Source organism: Ceratina calcarata, unplaced genomic scaffold, assembly GCF_001652005.2.
Source record: "Ceratina calcarata isolate Rehan_Ccalc_2016 unplaced genomic scaffold, ASM165200v1 scaffold21.2, whole genome shotgun sequence".
Taxonomy (NCBI): domain Eukaryota; kingdom Metazoa; phylum Arthropoda; class Insecta; order Hymenoptera; family Apidae; genus Ceratina; species Ceratina calcarata.
In genome coordinates, this window is record NW_017142677.1 from 1 (window position 1) to 19,556 (window position 19,556).

The following is a 19,556-nucleotide window of genomic DNA, read 5'->3' on the forward strand; positions in this document are numbered from 1 at the left end:
TTTTCCTCACCATACGCGCGGCGATCGAAATTCCGCAAATCTTACATCACTGCACTGCCCTGATCCTGATGTTAGCAACGATTCTTCTGGCGGACTAGCAGTCCATGTATATGTATATAGTCAAAGGTATGTGTAACATGTATGATTATATGTACAGTACTACATTACTACATATGTGATATATGTGTATACATATTCGAAATCTTTATGAATATAACACGCCATGCAAGAATCTTCGTCGAAATAGATAAAAAATAATAAGGATCCAATTTATTCTTTCTAATTTACTTATTCTATTGTCGATTATATAATATATGGATCACAATATTTTCTAACAAAATGCTTATTTTTATTATATCCCTTTCTGATTCAATAGATTCCAATAACAACGTAGTTACATATTATTTCTAAAATCGTGCCACGAGTAATCAAAACATATAACCAGAATAACGTAATCCTTCGTCTTTCATTTACCGCGAATGACCGCGAAGAACCGTCGAGTTTGCCAAAATTCTATATCACCGTTTGTTGATTGTCCTGCAAACGCAAAGAAACATTTCACAATGTTATTTTCAGACAATTCTATATTATCGAAAAGCAGCTGAATCAGTTTTGTAACGGAATAGATTATTTCCCGGAACACCTTTTATGAGAATTATGAATTTATTGATAATTTCTTGTGTCATGATTTGAGGTTAACTCCAGTTGATTTCGTAGTAATTAATAGAGGAACAATTGTCTTGACACGTTTTTAGATACTGCTTGTACATACATATTTTTGAGTGGAGATATAATCGGTAGCAATGACTTCGATTATAAAACTTCACGCTGTTTCGGGGGCTATGGACGAGTCTCCCCCATGCTACATATTACAAGTTGACGAATTAAGGATTTTGCTCGACTGTGGATGGGACGAGAATTTTGACCAGGAATTCATTAAGGAATTGAAACGGTAGTAAAGACTGTGTTCGTTCAAACAGGCAGGACAAGAGTATAATCGATTTTCATTTCAGGCACGTACATCAAATAGACGCAGTACTTTTGTCATACCCAGATCCATTGCACTTGGGTGCCTTGCCATATCTAGTTGGAAAATGTGGTTTGAACTGTCCCATATACGCCACCATCCCTGTATATAAAATGGGGCAGATGTTTATGTATGATATGTACCAGGTATCATCAATGAAAAAGTATTGATTACTACTTCTTCACGTTCACTGGTATCATGAAGGGTAATCAAGAAGGATTTTTTCTTTATCATAGTCCCGTCATAATATGGAGGATTTCGATCTCTTTACACTTGACGACGTTGACGCAGCGTTTGATAAAATAGTACAATTGAAATACAATCAAAGTATATCGATGAAAGGGAAAGGATACGGAGTTACTCTGACGCCTTTGCCAGCTGGCCACATGATCGGAGGAACCATTTGGAAGATAGTGAAAATCGGGGAGGAGGACATAATATACGCCGTCGATTTTAATCACAAAAAGGAGAGACACTTGAACGGTTGTGAATTGGAACGATTGCAACGACCGTCCTTGTTGATAACGGACGCTTTCAACGCAACGTATCAACAAGCAAGACGCAGGACCAGGGACGAGAAGCTAATGAGTATGCGGAAACGTACTCTCTTAAACTGCTGTCCACAAACGACGTTTTAAATCTCAGTAATTTCCAGCGAACATTTTACAAACGCTACGCGGAGGTGGGAACGTTTTAGTCAGCGTAGACACGGCGGGTCGCGTGCTTGAATTAGCACACATGCTGGACCAGCTGTGGCGCAATAAGGAATCCGGCTTACTCGCGTATTCCCTGGCTCTTTTGAACAACGTCAGTTACAACGTGGTCGAGTTCGCCAAGTCCCAGATAGAATGGATGAGCGACAAATTAATGCGAAGCTTCGAGGGGGCTAGAAACAATCCGTTCCAGTTCAAACATCTACAGTTGTGCCATAGCATGGCAGAGTTGAATCAAGTTCCTAGTCCAAAGGTGCGAACGAGTGAAATTCGCGAATATCGCGTCGAGTATTATTAAAGCTACCTCGTGTGTACGAATGTTTCAGGTCGTGCTCGCGAGCACTCCGGACATGGAATGCGGTTTCTCGAGGGAGTTGTTTCTACAGTGGTGCGGCAATCCGCAGAACAGTATTATTATAACGAGTAGAACGTCGCCAGGAACGCTGGCAAGAGATTTGGTAGAGAAAGGTGGTAACAGGAACATTACGCTGGAAGTAAGACGAAGGATCAAGTTGGAAGGACTTGAATTGGAGGAATATCAGAGAAAGGAGAAACTGAAACAAGAACAAATGAAACAGGAACAAATGTACATACTCCGGTTACAGTAAAATTGCTTGCTACTAGTCACTAACTGGTAATCACCTCGTTACGTTTCAGGGAGACCGCCGACGTGAGCTCGGAGTCGGAAGATGAAATCGAAGTCGGCACCGGGAGGGGGAAACACGATTTACTAGTGAAACAAGAAAGTAAACCGGGCTTCTTTAAACAAAGCAAGAAGCAACACCCCATGTTCCCGTTCGTAGAGGAAAAGATAAAGATCGACGAATACGGGGAGATAATAAGACCGGAAGATTACAAGATCGCTGAGACTGTACCAGAAGTAGACGATAACAAAGAGAATCTGGAATTGAAGCAAGAGGACGCGGCCCATCATCCGGAAGTGGCCAACGACATTCCGACCAAGTGCATTCAAGTTACGCGCACGATGACGGTGAATGCGTCGGTCACGTACATAGATTTCGAGGGCAGATCCGACGGGGAATCGTTACAGAAGATTTTAGCGCAATTGAGACCTCGAAGAGTCGTGCTAGTCAGAGGGTCTCCGATGGACACCGAGGTCCTGGCTCAGCAGGCTCAGAGCGCGGGTGCTCGAGTGTTCATTCCAGGCAGAGGAGAGACGTTGGACGCTACGACGGAGACGCACATATATCAAGTCCGACTGACCGACGCTCTTGTCAGCGGCTTGAACTTCTCGAAGGGGAAAGGCGATTCAGAGGTGGCATGGGTCGATGCAATGATAACTGCTCGCGATCAAGTCTGCCGAGATGCCGTCGCTAATACAGGAACGGACGACGTTATAAATCAAAGCGACAAGATCCTTACTTTGGAACCGCTCCCGATAAATGAGGTACTCTATACGAAACTTCGATTCCCGTATTTGTAAATACAAATACGTCCGAACGTTTGTAACAGGTACCTGGACATCAGACGACGTTTATAAACGAGCTGAAACTATCCGATTTCAAACAGATTCTGAACAAAAGCAACATTTCTTCGGAATTCAGTGGAGGGGTTTTGTGGTGTTGTAACAATACCATTGCCGTTAGAAGGGTTTGTACCTCGTTGAATAAGTCTCTCGACATATAATTAACCTATCGTGTTATAATCTGACGTTCAATGTTCTAGCACGAGGCTGGGAAAGTGATATTGGAAGGCTGCCTGTCTGAAGATTATTACAGGGTACGCGAATTGTTATACGAACAGTATGCGATTGTATAGATTCTATTCTTTCTACTGACAAATCTAAATTTAATATAAAAATCGACTGTGTTTTTCATTCGAACCAGCGCCATCCTGTATCCTCCCGCGTTCTCAATTATTTTCATTGCGAAACACTCGACTTATTGTTTAATAATTAAATCATCAATTTTTTTAGTGTCATACGCGTCGTGTTTAATTCATAGAGATGGTTTAATTAGTAATCGAGTTTTCCATAAACGTGTGTAACCTGCATAGAAAGATTCAGTTCAGGTGTGACGTCTGACACATATGATGTGACATGCACTGCAGGGAAAAGTAGTCAGGTTAGTTTCGCAGTAAACGATCATGTACGGTGTACAACGTGTACAGAGTAAAGTTTCTCGATAAACGATTTCGGAACGTGTGTAAAACGATTTCTGATAAATGATCGAACGAAATTTCTGTTGCAGAATTCCACGTATGCGTGGGATAGTCGGCGAACAATAAATCGTTGCATATCAGTTACGTACATACACATTCGGCTAGTGATTACGTAAATATTTCGAAAATATGAAAAAATACTACCAAGCCGCGCTGCTAGTGACCGCGCTCGTGAGCCTCGTGTCTTTATTATTCTACAGGCACGAGTACAATAAGTTGAGATACGTTTTAGAAGTTTTCAATTACTTCGGCAAGCCGAACCAAAGGAGCGCCGAGACGAATTGTACAGACAACGTGTCAATATTTAGCAAGTTTAGCGTGAGGCTCGAGGAGCCGACGTCCTCCTGGCAAAGACTGGAGAACGATTTGTATGTTTATTCCGCGTATAATATAAGGGACAAGGAGATCCAGGCAGTAGGTCTTGCTTCGCTGAACGTCATCAAAGATGTACAGTGTGCAGTGTTATTTGAAAACACTGTGCCAATCTTAGGAAGCTTTAGTTCGATTCCTATTGACAACGGTACAAACGTTGATAAGAATTTCGATCACAGGGGGTATCATTTCTATTGTGCGTACACGCGAAACGAAATACCCGTAGGGGTAATGTTCCTGACTGAATTCGATTCGAATCAATTCGAGTATGATGCTACACCGATCCTGCCACTTAAGACTCAACCGCAAAGTTTAGATTATACCAATGCTGCGATCTGTATAATACCACCGACGATAAGATCTATGCAACTCTCGCAGATGATCAGTTTCATAAACTTCCACGATCTGATCGGTGTCGACAATTTTATAGTATACGACTTCGGTATTCCGAACGATTTCAATAGCAGGTTCAGGGAACTGTCGAGATCTCAGAGTCCCTATTGGAAGTTTACGTACACGGTTCTACCGTGGAATTTCCCTTTCCTTGGACTTGATTCTTCTATAATAAGAGATCTTATACAAGCAGATTGCCTCTATCGTACGTACAACAAAGTGATGTACGTCGTTGCGATATCTTGGGAGGAATACATAGTTTTAAAGTATCACCACACTCTCACAGACTTAATGAAAGATTATAAGAAATCGAGACTGAAAGCAGAGCGTTATAAATTAAGTTCGTCGACCTTTTGTACTCAACAGACGGACAGTCCGGCCGTTAAAAATGTAAGTTACACGATATTTAAGAAGTTCACCTACTATCCAAACGTTCCTGACAATCAACCGATTTACATTTATAACACTCACGAAGTATTGTCGAGAAAAAATATTTTTACGAGAGACATTGGGAAAGATTTAGCCACGGTGAATCATTATACGTATTGCCGTGGAAATCAGTTTTATACGGAAACAGGGGTTGAAGATAAGTCAATCGCTAGGTTCGTCGAGGATATACAGAGTTCGCAAATGTTTCGAACGTTCGCGAAGGAGAATAAATTGTTACTAAACGCTCGATGATCATCAGGACCGAGGGTTTTTGTCCGTAGATATAAGAAGGTAACATTGTAATACAATTTGTATAAATATAAAGTGAGAACGATTTTATTTGCAAACTTTACAAAGGTTTCGTAATTTCACTTGATTTCGTGATGCATTTTTCTTACCTTAGCGGAAACGATATTAAAGAACAAAAGAAATCGTGATTAAACTTAATAACGAGTGCCAGTGAATCATTGAAACTGTCTGGAAATTGTTACTTTCAAATATTTCAATGTATATTTAAGAATCGTCTAATCGATACATTGCTTAGTAAGAATCTAGAAAAGAGATTTTATTTCAGTCGTTGAATTATTGTTGTGTTCTGTAAACCAGCTTCTTCGATAGTTTTGTCCTCTGTAAGCTCCTTCGTAGGGTACATCGTTAATAAACTGAACTCTCTCATAGCGTACTGAGGTCTCATACTGTTGATTACGATTAAGGAACAATCGAACACAAATTTTATATATTTTAGTAAGACGTCGATGATCGAAAAAGGATACGTTATTATGTACTGCCTCAGGTCGTTCATTGTATGAGTTAAATTAAATTGAGCTTTAACACTGCTACCGTCGGCGAGACGAATTTGTAACGTTGTAACAGGCTTCGATTCGTCTAAGTTTAACTTTTGTTTCGCTTGGGCCTCGTTCGCAGTTTGGTCCGCGAGATCCGTCGGCATCGTCATGCCAACCGTAGCCGGCGAAGGGCTGAATTAAAAACAACTGCGTTTAATATGTACCAAAAGAAGGTCATCTTTCTGTAGAGTACACACGTACCTGCCCAACATATGTCCTTTTCCAGTGAAGGCTTTCACTTTGACTTTCGGAGGAACGTACGTTTCGTGACGGTGGTCTTCCATGTCGAGGCGCGCCTCGGTACCTTGAATCTCCTGCCGGATCTCCGCCGGTATCTCGCCACGTTTTATAGTCTCCAAGAACTCTCTGTTCTCCGGATCGGTGTAAAGCCGTAATTCGGAATCGTTGATAGTGAACCCATCCTTCCACAATTTTAACGTGATCAGTCCAGAATTCGTTTGTTGGTGATTAGACGAGGAAGCGTTCACAACTGATAACAAGAGAAATATTTAATGCGACACGCCTCTCACGACGTACGCAGTAGTGACTCGATAACGTACTTTCAGTATCGGAACTAGTTTGACCTAACTTGTAACCAGTACCACTGAAGGTGTTTGGTCTCTGCTGCCCACTTGGTTTTTGTTCTGCGATCGATTGTCTTTGACATGATTTGAACATATCGCTAACGATATCCTTCTTCTTCCCCGGCCCCAGAATTTGCTGTCCAGTGTGTTTCGAACCGCCGGCATAGAACGCCTGTCCTTCCTCCTCCTCGGGACTGCTCTCTCTATCTTTGAAATCACTGAGTACCGCGAACTTAGCCTTCGGCTTTCCCTTATCCTTAGATGATTTCCCTTCCATCTCTGACGGGTTCACGCCTCTCGCACTCTTCTCAGCAATATTGGCACGATCCTCTTCCGACGTTGCGCCTTCAGTGGGGTCATTAGAAGGTAAAGCGAGAGGATGGTAAAACGTGTCGAGAGCAACCTGAACAAGACGACGATAAATAATTGACAGATACATCCAGAGAGTGGAGATAAAGAGATACTTAAAGATAAATTGTATCAGCGGGAAGCAACGACGTGCAAGCAATTAGTTTTACAACTGATCGTATTTTTAGGCACCTATACTGTCATTGAGAATATTCCCAAAATAAAACGTCGAACAATTTGGATCGAAACATCAGCGCTGCGCGTTTATACGTTCGTCAAGGCAAACCCTTAGCTCGGAGGAATGATACAGCCTCGTTCAAAACGTCAGAGTCATTCAATTAAGCGTTGTAACGGTGTCAACGTTCGCACGACCTTAGGTTATAACGCTCGTGTCGAAGTGATACGAATGAAATTGCAGTGAGCACAGGCAATTACGATCGACGCTTGCGAAAGAACGTATTAACGATATCTGCTGTCTCACCTCGAGCTGCCAGCCGGACAATTCAAGATAGAATTGCGCCTCCTCGGGCTCGACTCCGGTCGTTTCTATGAATTGCGAGACCAACTCATCGTGGTTCGCCATTGATAGCAACTGAGAAACCCTCGCGACGGCGGTCAGTCCTTACGTAGCTCCTTTTTGCTTCCTGTATTTATGTTCGTGCAGAAAAAAACTCGTTTGTCCCGATAATTTCTTTTGTCCGGTTGTTCAACTTTACGTCAATCTCTTCAATTTACCTGCCGTCCCTTCCATTCGCGTGGAACTGAACCGGATACATATAGACATCAACGCGAATCCGCGAGAGGTTTGAACGCGCAGCTACTGGTCACAATTTTCCCATTCCAACGCTTTCACGTAATTCCACTTATTTCGACTTGTCAATTAGAAAATGTTTCATTACGTTACGTGAGAGGAGTTGTTAAATCGGTTTGAAGATTATGGTACGTGGGAAAATAAAGCCGTGCCACGTTTTATCCAATGACTCTCAGGCAATCTGGTTCTCAAAGGCACGCTAATTATATAATTTTTTGTACAAGTTCTGACATTTCTTCGTCGAACGGTAGCTGCGAAAATAGGGCAACGATAGACATTGTCTGCCTCCTCTTTGTTCCGCGAATACTTGAGACGTATCGGTGGCATTTCTTGCCACGTTTCGTTCGTGCAATTCTCAATCAGTATTTTGTTCTCGAGATCCCAGCGGGCACCGCTCAAGTGTAGCCCTTGAATTAAATATCCATCTGTGTCTTCGTCAATCTCATCCTCTGTCATTACTTGGAAATTCAAGAACGTCTGCTCGACAGACGTGTTATATTTTTCGGAGAACGTCAATAGTATCGCGGAGATGAACATTTTACAGTGGAACAGCGCGTCGAAGCGAACTACTCTCGAGCATCCCTGATCCGTCCAATTTTTTAAGAAATTCGCTCGCTTTACCAAATTCTCAACGTATCGCGTCAGGTTCTCAGTAACGATATTCGTTTCTACTTCTTTCCAAATGCTTGGAACTCTTTTCTGGTAGATTTCTTCTGCCAACTCTTTCAGTGAATCCGTGAAATGAATAGAACCGTTCAATGCTGATTTTAAATTATTCAACGTCTGTGTAACGATCTCCAAAGTACGTTTTAACGATTTAATTTCGCGAACGAGAACTCTTTGCAACGGCTCTCCCAGCGTAGAAGTACATTTTTCAAAGTCGTCAATCCCCGTCGATTGATACAACTTTTCGTTGATGCCATCGATTATAATTATTATCAGATCTTGTTGCAGTTCTACGTGTCCTAATTGTTTACTGGTATTTATAGACGCGAAGGAAGACAAAAATTCAGTAGCTATCGTAGCGTTTCGGATGACGAGACCATTTTTGTCAGATCCGAAAACTTCAGGAGACAAACTCGGTGGAATCCTTTTAATGTGTTCGATTACGTAATCATATTCACATCTCTGTGGTATCATCTCTTCTATATCATTGGAAAACGTGTAACGATCGCTCTCGACTATGTTAGAATTGCAATAATCACTTAGAAGATGTTTCAAGCACTTAGCGTCGCACCTATCTTCGATTTTCCCACCGTAATTACATTCCCCGATCAGATGTGACAAAATGTGATAGGGTACACGATCAGTATCATTTATGAAAGTTTGTAGTTGCAAAACGGATGTTTGAAGATCGACGTGATCGAATTTATATGGCGTACTCCATCCCCGAATCCCGAAATTTTTTCTCTCTTCCACGATTACGTGAAACAAACATATCCCAAAGAGGAGTTTCGAGAATGCTTTGTCGTTGCCTGGACAACCTTCGAAGAATTCTTTGTCAATTATAGGCTCGGACTGATAAATGTTCAACAGCGTCTCTTTAACGTCCAAAGGACGATCTTGCATTATCTTTATACTGCTTTGGAGAATACTGATTGGAAATTCTTTGATCGGATAACTGGACAACCATAATCGAAAATCTAGAGGGACGTTACCGGTAGCGAAGTCTTCGCAGACTTTCTCAAGGCGAATCAACCAGTCTGGCATCAAGTGACAATTTTGCAAGAATACCCAGCTGCCTTCTTTGACAGCTTTCTGTATAAGAAGTTCAGCGTTTCTTTCGTGCCCTTTGCTCATAGACAGAGACACGAATTTTGATGAATACCCCTTAGCTTTCGCGTAGGAAAGGATCAAAGACAACGGCGTTAAGCGCGAGGGTAAAATAAATAGAATTGGAGTTAGGCAACTGGATTCAGCGTACGATTCAGATATTTTAATCCTTGGAGAGTTTCGTACATTCCCTAACACGTCCTCTATTAATTGTATTACTTTCGATAAAACTTCGTCGGGTCGCAAAATTTTTATAATGATGAGTTTTTGGAACGAAGATAATTCATTAAGCCAGGGTTCTGGCATCGAGTGATCTTCGAGTGGTTCAGAAGTGTGATAGTGTTCCCAAGCTTTACTGTTGGAACAGAAATCGTTAGCTAGATCGTGAAACTCAGGTAGTGTCTCGCTAAGATGGCAAATATTTATCCAAGTATTAGTTGGAAGCCAATTGCACGGATAATTTGGAACCGTCTCGGTGCCAGTTAAGTCTGGTGCCATAAAATAGTTGATCTCTTCCTCGGTCGTTTGATGCTCGTTCAACAAGATCTTCGAGCACAATAGGAACGAGTACAGCACCTTGTGCTTTTCTGATAACGATCTGCAGATGCTCGAGTGGAGATTTTGAGTGAAGGAACGCTTCAAGAATTTCAGACGCTTTTCCAAAACAGCGCTTTTATTCGACGTTTCGATCGATATTCTGTATAATTGCATGAACCACGAGAAAGAGAACCGATACATGTGATTTATATTGGACAGAGAGTTTACTACGTTGAATAAATCTGCACAGTATTTAACGAACTGCACGTAAGAGTATCGAAATTGATTTATTTCTAAAGACGTTTGTTTCGTTGCTTCTTGTTTCTTAATTATGTTCAACGAAAGAGTCTTTGAATTGTCCAAACTTCTTATGGCAACTTCGTCCTCGAGAATGTTCGTCGTTGTCGACGATAAGATGCCTAAAACAATGTCTTCCTGTTGTCTCAATATCTTTTTATTGTTGGCATTCTCCATGAATAAAGCCTCGAACTTCTCTTGAAGTTCTGGCTTCTCCTTCGAGACAATAAAATCCAATAACTTATCTTGAAGAGCCTCGTTCGGAATCGAGAAATCGATTATCGTCAGCTTGCTGAATGTCTCGCATGAAAATTGGGGATTCAGCAATTGTGACGTGATGTATAAGCGAAAATCAAATGAATATTTTATAACGTTCGAGCCGGTGTCCAAATAAAAACACTTCCCGTCGTTGTAAATATTTTTCAACAGAAATGGATCTAACGACATTTCTAATTCTTCCCGAACATTTTCGATCAGCGTAGGAATACCGTGTTCAGCATTAAATTCAATTATCGATAAACAATTGGAATCAGTGAGCTTCACGATCTTCAGATCATTCTTTTTTTCAATTCTCCTGATCCACTGATTCGCTTCATTCTGTGAGTCAATCAGCAGAGGCCATAACTCGGAATTATTCATAATAATCGCGTTCTCAACCGAAGAAGAATTCTTCGGCAAACCCGAAAAGTGCCAATAGTTAATATCGTTCGCTTCTCCGAGTATATCTGAAAAATCGAACTCTTTGCTACGAGGTATCTTCAATTCGTCTACGTAATTTTTCCACTGCATCGAGATCTTATTACGAAACAGAACGTTATAGGATCCTGCATAACTAATGACTCCACAAGTCAGTATCATGTCTCCCACGAGATTGTCATAATCCTTTTTAAGATTCCCCGCAGACTGTGCCCACCGATCCTTTTCTCCTCCCAAACTGGCCATCAGATTCTCCGCCTTACGAAGTTTCACGGTACAATCTTCCACTTCTCTCTCCAATTCGATCTTCTGCTGCTGCGTCTCTCGCAAGCTGCTGTTCAACGCCTCGAGCTTAGCGTTCAACGCATCGAGAGTCTCCTGTTTCTCCTTCAGAAACGCTTCAGCTTCGTTACACTCCTTCTGAGCTATCAGTAATTTTTCTTTCTTAGGTGCAACGGCTTTCGCTACCTCGTCGTAAGACACCATCGCCCTTACCCACTTGCAAAGACCTTCCGCGGCGCTCGACGCTTTGGCAACGATGTGTGGTTTAAAACTGCTGTCCGATATGTACGTCTTTTTAACGACTTGCACGACGTTAGACGGTATATCGTCCTTGTCGTAATCTTTCAACGTTTGTAAGAAGTTCATGTCGCTGAGGATACGTTTGCTGGGGGTCCAATAGTCGATGTACTTCTTCCCTGTGACTGGGTCGATGGCTTTGTCCGGATGAACGTCGAGCATCACGCAAATCGCAGCCATCACCAGTTTAACAGTATCCGGAGGGTTCTTCATGGCTTTTACAAGAGTTATGTCTGTAGGTTTCAACGTGTTCAACGCACCTACAGCGTCTTCTAAGATCGGGATGGCCACCGCTAAATCTGCTTCGCACTCGGTCTTCAATCTCCCAGCGATTTCCGTTTTCTCATTCGCTATCTCCTTTTCTCGTTGCACCAGAGCCGTCGCCTTTTCCACGCTCACGTTTTCACTCTCGACTTCTCTCATAGTGATCATCATCTTCTCCGCCGACGATTCCAATTGCGGTTTCAGCATCGTCAATATATTCTTCATCTTCTCTACCTGGCCAGCTGCCAATTCCAGTTTGTCTAAACCTGCCAAATATCTGTTCCTCATCGTGACAATGTCTCTTTGCTTCTTGCCTAACAGTTGAACGTACAATTTTAACGTATGCAGAAACGCGGCCAGAGTGACATGATTTCTTATCTTCACTTGCTTGTAATATTCAGTGCTCACGTCGTCCATGTGTTTGTGCAATTTTATGCACGCTTTCGTCACGTTCGTTTTCAGGTTTTCGTTCACATTCACTTGTTGAATGTATCTCGAACCGATTTGTACGAAAGTCTCCATCGGCCAGATCTCGTACCAATTCATAGTACAATACTTCACTAATTCTGGGTACTTGTGTAAGTTAGATCTGAGCGATGCGTTGGTCTCGTTGAAACAGATCATAATGTGTAGTTTGTTGTTGCACTGTTCTAAGAAATAACTCATTACAGCCTGATTGCTTATCTCCTCGTTCTTGTTCCCACCTTGTGCGTCCAGGCGTACCATTTCGATAATTTCGCATTTCTCTGTGACCGAGAATAGATCGGGTATTTCCCCGGTGGCTAACAAGCAACTGATATCGTGGAGAAAGTCACCCTTTGTTCCTTTGTCTTTTAAGAACAATATTAAATTTTGTTTCAGCCCTCCACATTTTCGTAAGACAGTTTTTAGATCTTTTCTCCATAAGTGAAAATCGCGATACGATTGAACGGGTGGTTCGAACAGTTCTTGGTGCTGCACGAAAGCAGCGAGGCTCGCCAATGACTTCCTTCCGAATCCAATACCAGCGATCATTAATAAATTGCCCCCGGGTATAGTTAAAATTCGTGAGATTTTTATTAAACATTCTAAGACGTACTGCGACGTCACGATGTCAATTCGTTTTTTATTATTGTTATTGTATTCGTTTAGGCAGGAAAGGATTTTATTCTTTAACTTCTCGATAGAAATGATCTCTTCGTATCTCCCATTCCCATTTTTATCGTTCATGAAACTACTGAACATTAGATGGTTGAAACTGTCTTTGGAGATCTCGTTCTTAGATTTCGGTAAGTAGTCGAAAACCGTTTCGAACGAGTCTTTGAAATGACGTTTACTCACTTCCCTGATCAGCGAGAACAGCCACTGTTTATCGTTGCCGTCTAATATCCTGTCACCGAAGACACGCCAGATCTCGTGAGCCCAGATGCGAACGAATATAATTTTGGTCTCTACCGACTCTTTGCAGAGGAGGCTGCACCCTTCGATCGCTTTACTCATATCTCTCAAACTAAACAAATATTGGAATTTGGCAGGAACTGGTCTCAAAGTCTTGGTCACTGAATTGTACACGTCGATCGTTGCATTGGTCATGTTAGTCACAGTATTAAATACGTCGGCAGTAAAGGAATTTCTTTTTAGATTGTTAAAGAGCACGTTTGAAAATATTCTGAATATATTGTCCGTCGTAGGCGTGTATATAGTGTAAAAGCTGAAGTGTCTGAGAAATCTGGGGCACACTTGAATCGCGGAACTCTCGACGATTGATAACGAAAATACTATATCGCGGAGATAAACTTTCTCAGGTTCATCGACGTCGTAAAAGTAGCCACAGTTATGATACTGACGAAGGAGTTCGAAAATGCTGTTTATTTCTGATTCATCGTTGTATCTCTGGATGTTGAGATCGTCTATAAAATTGACACAGAACTGCCCTTTCGGTGGACCGTAGTGCTTCTTCTCTATCTTATTCAATCTCGACAAGAACAATTTCTGCGTCGTAACGACTTTGCTCAGTAAAATAAAATTGTACAAATTGTAGCGCACCCCCTCAGGCAATTTATTTTTCAAGAAATTTCTTATGAGCATCGTTTTCCCGATTGATGTGTCCCCACAGATTACGAAAGGTCTTTTGTGTTTCACGTGTTTCAATAATAAATGATTGTACTTTATAGTGTTAACAGTCGGTACGAAGATCTCGTTATAATTAGGACTGTCTAATATTTGTTCGTTCTTCAGAATATCGACGCTTCCCCAATACTTCCAATTGCCAACCCCCTTAAAGATATAAAAATTGTCTTGTATCAGACCCTCGTGAGGCAGCGTCACATCAAAGTTTTTTATCACTTCTGGTTTCGGATACTCTTTGCCACCCCAAAATGACACACAGAAAGAATTAAATTTAACATGAGAATCTATGTTCAGTTTACCACCCAATCCCCAAGTGATCGATAATATAAGAGCAGCCTGTGCCCATACTAAAAAATGACTCGTCTTTGCCTTTTCGTCACCGTTCTCCGTAAGTGCATCGCTCAGATACATTTCAAATAAATCCAGCGTCGACGTTACGCAACGCAATCGATCCGTGGCTAAAACCGCGGTACAATTGTTTCGCAAAAATTGCAACGCAGGCTCCATTGCCCAATTGAACAGCACGAACAATGGTCCTTCGTATCCATTGTACATTTTATTACTAGAAAAATGAGTTTCGACGTACGATCTCCAATCGATGGAATCCGATTCCACATAAATTACACCACAGGCTGACACAATAGCTGGAGATACATTTTCTATGTTCATTGTTTCGAAAATGACAGACACAGAATCTGTATTTATATTCTCGCCCGATGCTAAATGCAGTGTTTTACTATTGTCAACGATCGTATGTAAATTGTCGATCCACGTATTTTTCATAGGTCCATCGAATATTATCCATTTTTTACTAGGAAGCTTATTTTGAGAAAAGGAACGAAATACTTTAGAACAAACCCCGTCCTTCCAAATATTAGTTTTCTCATCAAAATGACCGAAAAGACGGTCAGTGTCAATTGCACTTGGGAATATTCTCTCTAATTCTATATTGACACCAAATTCAATGCCTTGTTCGTGTAAAGAGGATAAAACTGCTCGGAGAACGTTTAATATCTCTGTTTTTCCTACCAAGGGTTTTCCGATGATTACCAGAGATTGATAAACGTAGACTAATTCAAACAATTGTAAGATTTTCAACTTAAAAGAATCGTGATTACGAATAGATCTCGATTCACACACTGCCTCGAGAGTTTCTAAAAACGTCGTATAATCAGGAGGCGACAAATTAGTATCCGGAAAAACATTACGCATTACACTTGTAAAAATGTGTATATCAGCACGACAGAGTCTCGGAAGAATAATATCAATCAGCGAACGTAATAGTAATACGTTCTCATCTTCCTCTGGACAGCTCCTCTTTAAATAAATCATACTTCTGATAATCGCTTTTATAGAATACATGTTGAAATTATTGCACGATTCGCACCACAATTGGTCAGACAATATCTCATAGAGTGTAATCAATTTCGAAGCTAATAACTTGGAGTTAATCACGCCACCAGCAGAGATCTCGACTTCTACGATCCTACGAGTGTCTGGCATTATCATGGACGTCGTTCTAAATAAAACTTTCAAATTATCTGGTATATTAGAACAACGAAATGGATCCAGCTTCGTTACAATACTGATGTGCCCGGTTGGGTTTATTTTTAATGAAACACCTTCCAGCGTTACTCTCCCCAACTTCCTAGCTATGGCTTGAAAGGTAGTGGTTAAACCTTCAGTGATTCTCGATAACAGATCACTGGGTAGTTCGTCAAAATTTTCGAAACAGAGCCACGTACCACAGGTGATGAATCCGCGAAATATTTGAGAGAGGAGATCGTAAGATGATACGCTGGCACAGTTGAAAGATCGGAATTGTACTGCCATAGCCTTTGCTAAACTCTTAACAGTCTCTGATTTTCCCGTAGCAGACGGTCCTACGACAGCTCCGTACAGGTGATAGTTATACGCTTGCATGAGAACATGAAAGCATCTGTTCGTTAAAGGAGTGTGAATTATGTGTTGTTTGTAATAACTGTATTCGTACCCGTATTTTACGTTCGTATTAAAAATTGACACGTTTACGTAATCCATTAATAAATAATATCGCAGTTGTGCGACCCACTCGAAATCCGTAAGCGCACTATTCTGTTCCAACAGTAATTGAATAACATCTCTCTGTTGAATCACTATGATGATCAAAGACGTTAACAGGTTCCTTAATCTTTTTGTAGAGTAATTTTTTAATTGAGCAGTCAAACTATTTAGATGATCGATATAGCTTGAATGTAGAGAACTCAGAGATTCAGAATCTAACGACGAGAGACACCTGTGTATCGCAGTGGTCCAATGAAGTTGATGAGCGCAAACGATTGACATACTTGGGAAATTTATAATACTGCTTAAATCGAACGTGTTGCTAAAAATTTGATGACACTCAGAAATGCTATTTTTCATAGTGCTCTTCATCTCGTTTTCCAAATGTATCAACCAGTCCTCTTCAGGGTAGCTACACGAATCGATCACCTTTTCTAAATATAATTCCTCATTACAATCGCCAACAATAATACACGTTCTTTTATTACATTTTATTTTCAATATCCCCTCGAAACATTTTTGTAAATGCGGTGTCTGAAAATTATTGGACTCGAATAGTACTTCACGAACTTCTTTGTCAGAAAGAAAATAGAATCTCGGGAAACGCAGCCTCTTGGTTTCTATATAATCTTTTATTACTTTATTTATATGCTCAAGTTTTCCAACGATATCGAATAAAGATTCTAACAAATGAACATCGTCGATCTGCGCGAAAGTAGGATTCAACGAAAGTCCATTTTGCACAGATTTCAAGCTATTTTCTACTTCTTCGTATAAGAGAGATTCGTCACCTAAATATACTTCTATGGTAGGATAATTAAGAACGGAGCTCAAACAGTTTAGGATCATTTGTATGTAATTCCACTGATTAATAATTTCCTGGATTCTAGTGAGAGATTCAAAGAAGTTTGTCATGGTCGAAGCCATTTGTCTGATAAAATTCGAAGTCCTCATCTCTTCGATTTTTACGAGATGGTCTTCCAGTAATAATTCTATATCGTTAGAACTGGAAAATACGTTCATCCCTGTTTGGTGGTCGAAACTAATGTCAAAGGAAATTCTATCCCATTCCTTGATCATGTTCGATAATTTCTGTCGTAACTCCGACTCTCTATTAGCGCCTATACTGATAGACTTATACTTCTCGATATCGTCCATCAAATTGAACGAAATTATTTTTCTCAGACTGGTCCCGGCGTTGGGCGTAAGATCGAAATTGCAAATCTCAGACATTTCTACCCAGTGCCTTTTCTGCAGAGCTGGATTGCACATACACGTGACCAAAGGCAAATACCGTTTAAACTCGTTTATGTCGTTGAGAGCTTGCCAGCAAAGTTTCAACGGAGTAGGTTGTTGCATCGGTTCCGGATCATCCGCGATACCAGAGAATTTGAAACATTTATTCGCCGATACGTCCATCTTAATTCTTGTACGAAACGTCTTGCTCATCTCAGTAATTTTATCGAAATAATCGAACGTCTTGCTCTCTATGGTACCAGCGTTCAACCATTCAAAGGGACCGTCCAACCACACCACGCTGTCCTTCTTCCACTGATAAACTATATGAATAAGTTCATAAAAAGATACGATTATCTCGTGTACTTCGATCACGTTCGGGAATTCAGTTTCGGGAAATTTAAACAACGTCTCCTCTTCGTTGATCTTCTGCATCTCGCAGTTAATCTGATTCACTTGCTTAAGGAGTCCTTTATAATATTCAAAGTAGTCATCTATTCTATTTATGTCGTCCATCTCGTCTAAAACGCTGAGCTGAGGAACGAGATAGTCCACCTGAAGGTTTAAATTACTTATCCTCTTCTGCATCTCATCTTCGATCTCGTTTTTCATCGCTTCGCACAACGCGTTATTTTGTCTAAACACTGGCTCGATCTCGCTCAGCCAGTTGACAGTCTGTTTGTTCAGTTGAATATGATTTTCGGGCAGAATACATATTTCTAACAATACAGCCAACATGTTTATCGAGTCTTGAATCCTGCCTTCTAATTCACCGATCAGTTCTCGCGATGCGTACGATATATAATCGGTCAATTCGATCAGAGCCTTCGCGTCACTCGGGATGTTTAACGCTTTCGATTTTAACTCCTCGAAATCTGCACAAATCGATCGATTAAATTCTTGATGGTATTTGACAAGCTTAATTAGAAAAGTGTTTATGATGTTATGGGACTCTTTCTTTAGAGCTTTCTTAGCTTCACGTTGCTCTAATTTCCCTACCACGTGATAAGTATTCATCACCATTGCATTCGCTTTTATTAAATAATTTTTGTACTTTTGTACATGTTGGAGGTACAAGTCAAACTTTACGCTCCCAGATGTTAGTATTATCGTTCTCCTCCTTAAAGGCGCGCAGATGGGATAGAATTCTTCGATAATATTCGCCGTGTGATTGTTTATAGGTTCAAATAAATCGCCTAGAATAATTTCCAGCTTCTCGTGGAACTCTTCAACGTAGCAGTCTGGCAATTTTATTTTCATGTATGTAGAACTCGTTTTTATATTAAGCCATTCTTCTAATGGGATCAAGTCCTGGGCAATCGACATGATCCTTTCAATTATATCGTGATAAGTAGAATGTATCGTCTCGATGCTAGGACTGAGGAGCAGTTTCCCATCTTTCATGACAAGTTCGAATTTAATTTGAGGACAGTGATACTCGTTCCTCAGGGTATTCAGCATGTGATCTATAGATCTTATCATAATATTTACGATCTGCTGTGTGAAAACGTTCGTCACGCAGCACATGACTTTCGACGATCTCCTCTTAGAAAGGTTCCTTAACACTTTACTCTCTGCCACGGTTCTGGATACCTCAGCGTAATACTGATTAGTTATTAATAATGATACCTTTTTAATATCGCTATGAACCACGTTTTGGAAATCGGTTAAAGACATGAGACCGAGGTTACGATAATATTCAAAGTTGCAGATAACTGCTGGAAGTTTAAGTTGGGCTCTGCTTATAATGAATCTTATTGGTTCCAAATGAAGGAAATATATCTTCCCTAAAATTTTACAGTGCCTTAAAAATTTGAACTGAGAACTCTTTTCAACTAAAGGCTTATAGTTTACAGAATTGAAATCGAGAGATTGCTCCCCATTTCTTTCTGGATTTGATAATACCATTTGATTCAACAACTTTTGCATGTCTTTAATATACATATCCCTTATTTCTCTTAGTATCGAGTCAATTATTGATGAATACTTGTTCTTATATTCCTTCGGTAACAAGTTCAAGATCCTGTCCTCCCAATCGGTGGGGAACTCTTTGAAATGAATATGCTTCAAATACATTTTCATTTCGCTTTGTATCGGAGTCAAATGAAACAATCGATGCGCACTTGCCATACCTATATTTCACGCCAATTTCGAAAACAGAGAATTCTTTTCTGCAAACACTTAACTAACTCGAACTTTGACACGATGGTTGAACTGTAGTTAAGGGATGTTTTATCGATATTCTAACACTGACATAAACTCCCCTTCGATAAAGCAAATGGCATGAATTCAAATGTAATTAAATCAAGACTTACCAGA

General features: G+C 40.6%; 4 protein-coding genes across 7 annotated transcripts; 2 read left to right on the forward strand and 2 right to left on the reverse strand.

Moving 5' to 3' along the window:
- The first annotated feature begins 14 nt into the window (after window positions 1–14).
- On the forward strand, window positions 15–3,562 carry CPSF2 (cleavage and polyadenylation specificity factor subunit 2). 2 transcript variants are annotated; one of them, XM_018019888.2, is made up of 9 exons: window positions 15–126; window positions 756–952; window positions 1,014–1,173; window positions 1,264–1,615; window positions 1,683–1,993; window positions 2,067–2,326; window positions 2,398–3,148; window positions 3,214–3,351; window positions 3,427–3,562. In XM_018019888.2, exons 2-9 carry the CDS (start codon window positions 804–806, stop codon window positions 3,517–3,519), a joined length of 2,214 nt encoding a protein of 737 aa, XP_017875377.1. In that variant the 5' UTR covers window positions 15–126; window positions 756–803; the 3' UTR covers window positions 3,520–3,562. The 2 variants fall into 2 exon arrangements, with proteins under 2 accessions (XP_017875377.1, XP_017875378.1); XM_018019889.2 differs by lacking the exons at window positions 15–126; window positions 756–952 and having other exon boundaries at window positions 1,099–1,190.
- Window positions 3,563–3,654: 92 nt separating this feature from the next.
- LOC108622196 (uncharacterized) lies at window positions 3,655–5,467 on the forward strand. 2 transcript variants are annotated; one of them, XM_018019906.2, is made up of 2 exons: window positions 3,655–3,824; window positions 3,951–5,467. In XM_018019906.2, the coding sequence occupies exon 2, from the start codon at window positions 4,051–4,053 to the stop codon at window positions 5,365–5,367; it is 1,317 nt and encodes a 438-aa protein (XP_017875395.1). In that variant the 5' UTR covers window positions 3,655–3,824; window positions 3,951–4,050; the 3' UTR covers window positions 5,368–5,467. The 2 variants fall into 2 exon arrangements, with proteins under 2 accessions (XP_017875395.1, XP_017875396.1); XM_018019907.2 differs by having other exon boundaries at window positions 3,824–3,871.
- A 130-nt stretch (window positions 5,468–5,597) lies between these two features.
- On the reverse strand, window positions 5,598–7,630 carry LOC108622197 (NSFL1 cofactor p47). 2 transcript variants are annotated; one of them, XM_018019909.2, is made up of 5 exons: window positions 7,374–7,630; window positions 6,521–6,947; window positions 6,162–6,450; window positions 5,889–6,092; window positions 5,598–5,810 (listed from the first exon to the last, which is right to left on the reverse strand). In XM_018019909.2, the coding sequence occupies exons 1-5, from the start codon at window positions 7,473–7,475 to the stop codon at window positions 5,681–5,683; spliced, it is 1,152 nt and encodes a 383-aa protein (XP_017875398.1). In that variant the 5' UTR covers window positions 7,476–7,630; the 3' UTR covers window positions 5,598–5,680. The 2 variants fall into 2 exon arrangements, with proteins under 2 accessions (XP_017875398.1, XP_017875399.1); XM_018019910.2 differs by lacking the exon at window positions 7,374–7,630 and adding an exon at window positions 7,085–7,312.
- A 145-nt stretch (window positions 7,631–7,775) lies between these two features.
- On the reverse strand, window positions 7,776–19,391 carry LOC113463973 (dynein heavy chain 12, axonemal). Its single transcript, XM_026811306.1, has one exon. It carries the CDS (start codon window positions 19,365–19,367, stop codon window positions 7,827–7,829), a length of 11,541 nt encoding a protein of 3,846 aa, XP_026667107.1. The 5' UTR covers window positions 19,368–19,391; the 3' UTR covers window positions 7,776–7,826.
- Window positions 19,392–19,556: the final 165 nt, after the last annotated feature.